Below are 6,722 nucleotides of genomic sequence, written 5' to 3'. Positions count from 1 at the left end.
TACGCGACGTCACAGCGGCAGAGGGCGAGGGTTACTGGGCCAGCCCGGTGCGTCGAGTGTTGGGCCGTTCTGCTCGGACTCCGGCCCTGGCGCTTGCCCCGCGGTAAGTGGAGCAACAGGGGTAGACCCTGGCCGCTGGGGCTTCGCAGCGCGAGCCCACAGCCTCCGCCATTGTGCTGGACCGCGGGAGTGCGCGGGGCGCGGGGCTGGCATCTACCGTGTGGGAGGATCCAGGCCGAACCAAGTGACCTGCGGAGAGGGAACTCTGACGAGGACTCCGGTCCGCAGCTTCGATGCAGCCGGCCGTGGGGCGCACAAAGCCCTGTGGCGCACGTACGCAGGCCAGGCGGGTGTAGGGGGGTGAGAGGTGGCGGGTGTGCCGGTTCTGGAGACGCGGGATAGGGGTCGCTCCGCCCCTTGAACTAGGGTGCCCAGGGACCTGGGCGAGGTTTTGAGCTGGACAGGTCTGAGGATCTTCTTCGCTCTAGACCAGAAGGAACCTCAGATTGAAGAATAGAAGCTCCGGACAGCAAGGTTGTCCAGGTTCGGCGTGTGTGTGTGTGTTTGGGGAGGTGGTTGAATGGGTTAGGGTTAGGGAGATTGCCCAAGGTCTTAGGATATCAGTGCCCACGTGAAGAGATGTGCGGGTCGCCTGGATTCTACCCTTAACCACTCCTCTCCCCCCCTACCCCCGCCCCGATAGATGGGAGCTGCTCCCTGGGGCTGAGCTTGTCAGCATCCTCCAACAGCCCTCGCCCCTGAAGTCAAGAGAAGAGCCCCTGCCTACCCACACCTCCCTTACCCCGTTTGGGGGTCGCCTCCGTGTATCCAGTCCAACAAAGAAGCTGGACGATGATGCTGGCGTCGGTGCTGGGAAGTGGTTCCCGGGGTGGGTCTCCACTCCGGCCCTTCGTTGGGCCTGCACTCTTGCTCCGGGCCCTCTCCACATCAGCCACCGATACACACCACGTGGAGATGGCAAGGGAGCGCTCCAAGACTGTTACCTCCTTTTATAACCAGTCTGCCATTGACGTGGCAGCAGAGAAGGTGGGGAGCTGGGACAGCGAGGCCCGGGTCTGAAGCTGGAGTGGGTGTCCAGGGAAGGGGTGGAGCTAATATGGCAGGGCAAGGTGTTGGAATTCCAGTGCTCAAGTCCCCTCTGCCCCTCCAGCCCTCAGTCCGCCTCACTCCCACCATGATGCTGTACTCAGGCCGCTCTCAAGACGGCAGCCACCTTCTGGTAAGATTCCTGCCCAGTTTTTATGTTGGTCCCTGGAGCTCTGGCCCAGCCAGACCCCAGCCCTGCCTGCCTTCTTTTTTTCTTCTAGAAAAGTGCCCGGTACTTGCAGCAAGAGCTGCCAGTGAGGATTGCTCACCGCATCAAGGGCTTCCGTAGCCTTCCTTTCATCATTGGCTGCAACCCCACCATACTACATGTGGTAAGGTGGCCTCTGGGGGCATGGGTTTCCCTAGTAGAGGGGACCTTAGATCAGAGTGCCTATCACCCAAGGGGCAAATGGGGCACTGGGCTCAGAGTGGCAGAGATTTGCCAGACAGGAGGTTTCAGGATGGATTGTAGAGGACGCAGACCCAAGCCTGCAGAGGCCAAGGCTACATATTCATGGAGGCTTGAAAGGCCCTGATGGTGGTTTGAACCTACTGAATTGCAGTCCCGTTAGGTTGGTATAGGTAGTTATTCTCTACCCAGTGCCCACAGCATCCTTGTGAATTCTGATACTTCTTCCTTGCAGCACGAGCTGTACATCCGTGCCTTCCAGAAGCTGACAGACTTCCCTCCGGTGAGGGCTGGGCCAGGACAGGGTGAGGGGTTGAGAAGTCAGGGCTGAATCATCCATGCTTATGACTCTGTGGCCTGCAGATCAAGGACCAGACGGATGAAGCCCAATACTGCCAGCTGGTGCGTCAGCTGCTAGACGACCATAAAGACGTGGTGACCCTCTTAGCTGAGGGCCTACGTGAAAGCCGGAAGCACATAGAGGTCAGGGGCAGTGCAGTGGGGTCCTGTTGGGGGTCTTGAGATGGATATAGCATTCCTGAGGCCCCACTGTTTATAGGATGAGAAGCTTGTCCGCTACTTCTTGGATAAGACACTGACTTCTAGGCTTGGGATCCGCATGCTGGCCACACATCATCTGGCACTGCATGAGGACAAGGTGGGGTGCTGGGACCTAAAACCCACCTGGGAATGTCAAATGAGGCAGAGGGGACTGAGCCAGGGGCCCATTGAGCTGGGGACCTGGGGAGGGGCTTAGGGCTACTTCAGCAGTCCAGAGGTTGCAAGCATTTGGTGGCTGGAGTGTGGGTAGAGGGCTGCCCAGTCCTGACCTTCTTTCTCCTACCAGCCTGACTTTGTTGGCATCATCTGCACTCGCCTGTCACCAAAGAAGATTACTGAAAAGTGGGTGGACTTTGCCAGGTGAGGCTAGAACAGCTAAGGGGCGGGGGAGTGGATATCTTTGGGCAGGGAAGGCTTGGTGCTGAGCCCTTGCTTGGGGCATGGCCTAGGACAGGGTTTCTCAACCGTCGCACTATTAGTATTTTGGGTTAGATAATTTTGTTTTGCGAGTAGTTGTCCTGTGCTTGTTAGGATATTTAGAAGAATCCCTGGCCTCTACAAACTTCATGTCAAAAGTACTCCCTAGTTGTGACAAACAAAAATGTCTTAATATCCCCGGGTGGAAGGGCCAGGAATGGAGAAAGAAGCACCTCCAGTTGAGAAGCGCTGGTCTAGGTCTGAACCCATGCTCCTACCCACAGACGCCTGTGTGAGCACAAGTACGGCAATGCCCCCCGCGTCCGCATCAATGGACATGTGGCTGCCCGATTCCCCTTCATCCCTATGCCACTGGACTACATCCTGCCCGAGCTGCTCAAGAATGCCATGAGGTGGGCTTGCTGGATATGTTGAAAGAAGTCAGATAGGAACTGGAGTGAGGCTGGGATACCACCACCTACTACTGGTCTTTCCCCTCTGTATAGAGCCACGATGGAAAGTCACCTAGATACTCCCTACAATGTCCCAGATGTGGTTGTTACCATTGCCAACAACGACATTGACCTCGTCATCAGGTTTGCCCTAAGTGGGAGTTGGGTTGGGGTGGAAAAGGGGTTCCAGGCTATATGACTTGCTGTATGACCTCAAGCCAGTACCTGCCTCTCTCTGAGACTTGGTCCCTAGAAAGACAAGATAGTCTATGGTCCTGAGATTGCCATGACCTGGATAAGAATGAATCCAGGCCCAGCTGCCCTGTCTTCATTAGCAACTGAGGGGCCAAGAATGAGGAAAGAGGAGTAGCCAGTCTATGATGCTGGGCTAAGAATAAACGTCACACCCTGTGAGAAGGAATTAAGCAGTCAGTGGCCCAGGCACAGGTGAGGATAGAGAAATGCAGCTAAAAAAACCCCAAGGTCCAAGGGTCTAGGTGGACCACATTCCACCTTTGGGTAGAAGGGACAGGATGACACTGTCCGCCTAGGAGGTAGTGAGCCAAGTTCATACTGTTGACATCCTGCCAGGATTTCAGACAGAGGCGGGGGAATCGCTCACAAAGACCTGGATCGGGTTATGGACTACCACTTTACTACCGCTGAGTCCAGCACCCAGGATCCCCGGATCAACCCACTCTTCGGCCACCTGGACATGCACAGTGGGGGCCAGTCAGGACCTATGCATGGGTGAGACCCCACCTGGCCATTATGGAGGGGTGTGGGGCTCCAATAGACTTAAGCCTCTGAAGCCCCTATCCTGTCCCCTACCTCCACCCCAGCTTTGGCTTCGGGCTGCCCACATCACGGGCCTACGCAGAGTACCTTGGTGGTTCCCTTCGGCTGCAGTCCCTGCAGGGCATTGGCACAGATGTCTATCTGCGGCTCCGTCACATCGATGGCCGGGAAGAAAGCTTCCGCATCTGACCTCACCGCCCTTGGCTTGCTCACCTGCTGAGCATGGGCCTAACCCCCTGCCAGGACCTTCTGGGCCAGAGAGAGTGCCACCCTGCTCCACACGCTGCTGCATCTTGGGTCCTAGGGCCCCAAACCGATGGACTTACATGGAGCCTGGCACCACCCCTTCTCAATAGGGTCCACTACTTCCCTATCTCCAGGCCTCGGAGGGAGGAAGTGGGGACTCTTGAGGCCTCCAGCACCAGCTTCATCACTCTCGTTCCTGGAGAACCCCATTTTGACCTGCTGTTTGTTATTAAAGTTCACATTCTGAATGCCCTCTTGGACCCCATGTGGGGAGGGCAGGTGAGCTTTTGTTTCTGACCCCATTCAGGCTTCCTGGGCCCTTAGGTTCAACTAATTCATACCCAGTCTCTTAATTGTCCTGACAGCCTGGCAGACCAGGAGTAGAATTGGCCCCAAGTCTCTTGCATATTTGATTTGACGGGAGCGGGGGTGACTCTCAGTTTGTGCAAAGACCTTCCATTCATTTCATTTAACAAATGTTTCTGCTTCCCATACAATATTGAAAGCCCAGGTTGGCTCAGCTTCAGGCCTCAATTCTGACTCCTCCCTTCCTGGCAGTCACAGGTTCTGGAGGTGAAGGTCACCGGACTGGGCAACCTCCTAAGCCACCTGACTCTTGAGCCCGAGTTAGGTTAAAAATACTGCCCACCACCTGTGCCTATTGCTGCCAAGGAAAGAAACATTCCAGATTGTGCCCTGGCAGGCCCCAAGGATAGTGGGGCCCTGGTAAGGAGGGCAAAAGAAAAGGGCTCCACAGAGCAGGTGGGGCCTCCCTGCCCATCTTGCCAGGGAAGGAGAAGAAGGGTCCAAGAGCCTGCTTGGTGGGGCTGCTGATGGAGGTGCGGGATTGAGCGGGGGATAGGAAACCAGTGACTTGCCAGGCTGAAAATACTGCTGGCTGCAGTGCAGGTGGGTGAGGCTGGAGAGGTTTGTGGCAGCAGTCAGGGTGCAGGGCCTTGACTGTACAGCCAAGAACAGAAGCTTTATCCTGGAGGCAGCAGGGATCCGTGCATGTGTTTTAAGCTGGGAAAGGATATATCAGGCTGGGCTCCCTAGGAGCAGACCCTGAGGGAAATTTGTGTCCAAGTGATCTGTTGGAAAAATGCTCCTGGAAGGGAGTAGGGGAAGCAGGAAAAGGAAAGGCAGGAGGCCAGGCAAAGATCTCAGACAGAAGTCCACAGCCACTAAGTTCTTCCACAGAGTTGGAGGCAAGAGAGCTAAGCTCCACAGACACTGGTTAATGTCTGTGTTGGGAGGTACCTGAAATAGTTTTCAGCTATTTCAGGCAACACCTCTTAGTGACAGGGGCAGTTCACCAAAGGAAGACCTCTAGTGCTATATTTTGAAAGCACATTGAATGTAATCTGGGCACACAGAAGCAACAAAAAAAGAGATCCCAGATCTGGGTGAAATATCCATACAGTTCTTGGAGAAAAGTCAGGTTTGTGCATTAGAATCAGCACTGGTGGCTGGTGGGTCTGAGGGAGAACAGTGAGGAGGTTGGCGGAGTGACCCTGATCAGGGCTTTATAAAGCCTGGAGTAACCCTTAACTAGAAAGGACAGCATCCTTATTTGAAGATGTCAGGTGAAACCCAAAGTTAGGCACCAGAACCCCCGGTAGAAAGAACAAGTCTCGAAAATGGGGGTGGGGTAGAGAATGGGAGAAGACATGATTTTAATTTTTCATTCCTTCTGTTTTTTTAATGCTGCCAGATACCTGGCATTCACTGCTCCTTCCCTCCAACTCCATTTCCCAGAAGCCAAGTTACCAGCACTTATGCCACCAACCCCCCACAAAGACCTACCTCAGATATTTCTTCTTTTTTTAAAAAAAAAGGACTTTACTTCTATTTTAGATAGAGGGAGAGAAATATTGATAGGTTGACTCTCGCGCACCCCCAACAGGGAACTCTGCCTGAAACCCAGGCATATGCCCTGACCGAGAATGGAACTAGGGAACTTTTGCCTCACCAGACAATGCCCTACTAACTGAACTACACGGGTCAGGGTGGATATTTTTTGATCTGTAACCTCTGAGCCACATCCTCAGGCCCTGAGCATTTCACCAACTGTTTCTGTCTGGGTCCAATAACCAAACTATAAATATAAAAAGATTCAGAGTGGCCAAAAGGAATGCTTAGAGCACCTACCCTGTCTGGCACTGTGCAGTGTATTTGCTTTATAAACATATGTAAGAGGTATTACACAGTTTAACCCTTACCAACTCTGAGAATGGACACACTTCTACAACTTACCCAGAATAGGGTCAGAACCCAGGATTCCTCACTCGCTAAGTCCAAGGCTTCTCCATTATGTTCACTGCCTCTGGCTAGTTTCTGTTCAGGGGATGTCTGGTTTGGAGGTCCTGGTTCACTCTTTAGAAAGGCTTGATTCTGTTAAGAGTGATATATTGGTTGGCCCCTGGACATACTCTTCCTGCTACCCCCACCCCAACTGTGTCCTTTAACCGCTCTGAACAAGGAAGGCCTTTTCTTCAATATTCAAAAAAGAGATGATCGGTATAAGGCTGGCCAAAGTGGCGGTGCAGGGGTGAGTGTTAAATCCAGGCTCACAGTCCTAAAATCGGGCAGCCAGGAAGGCTGTTCTGGCTCCGCCCGGTTAAAGTGGAAACAGCGCCCCCTGAGAATTGGCACTTCTTGGCGGCCTCAGGCACCAGGGCCTTTAAAAAGATCAAGCTGAATCATCACATCAAGAAAGTCTCTTCAGCTCT

At 53.8% G+C, this 6,722-nt stretch overlaps 1 protein-coding gene across 4 annotated transcripts; it reads left to right on the top strand.

The window, feature by feature from the left end:
• BCKDK (branched chain keto acid dehydrogenase kinase) lies at positions 1-4,239 on the top strand. Of its 4 annotated transcripts, none has more exons than XM_054582626.1 (13): positions 1-103; positions 494-543; positions 704-1,047; positions 1,172-1,240; positions 1,329-1,439; positions 1,752-1,799; positions 1,880-1,999; positions 2,076-2,174; positions 2,364-2,437; positions 2,779-2,907; positions 3,001-3,090; positions 3,538-3,696; positions 3,789-4,239. In XM_054582626.1, the coding sequence occupies exons 3-13, from the start codon at positions 853-855 to the stop codon at positions 3,931-3,933; spliced, it is 1,239 nt and encodes a 412-aa protein (XP_054438601.1). In that variant the 5' UTR covers positions 1-103; positions 494-543; positions 704-852; the 3' UTR covers positions 3,934-4,239. The 4 variants fall into 4 exon arrangements, with proteins under 4 accessions (XP_054438601.1, XP_054438600.1, XP_054438603.1 ...); XM_054582625.1 differs by having other exon boundaries at positions 489-543; XM_054582628.1 differs by lacking the exon at positions 494-543.
• The last annotated feature ends 2,483 nt before the right edge of the window (positions 4,240-6,722 follow it).

The sequence above is a fragment of the Pteronotus mesoamericanus genome, unplaced genomic scaffold, assembly GCF_021234165.1.
Source record: "Pteronotus mesoamericanus isolate MK-2021 breed Mesoamerican mustached bat unplaced genomic scaffold, CSHL_Meso_final contig_72, whole genome shotgun sequence".
Lineage (NCBI taxonomy): Eukaryota > Metazoa > Chordata > Mammalia > Chiroptera > Mormoopidae > Pteronotus > Pteronotus mesoamericanus.
This window is presented reverse-complemented; position numbering and strand designations above follow the sequence as displayed.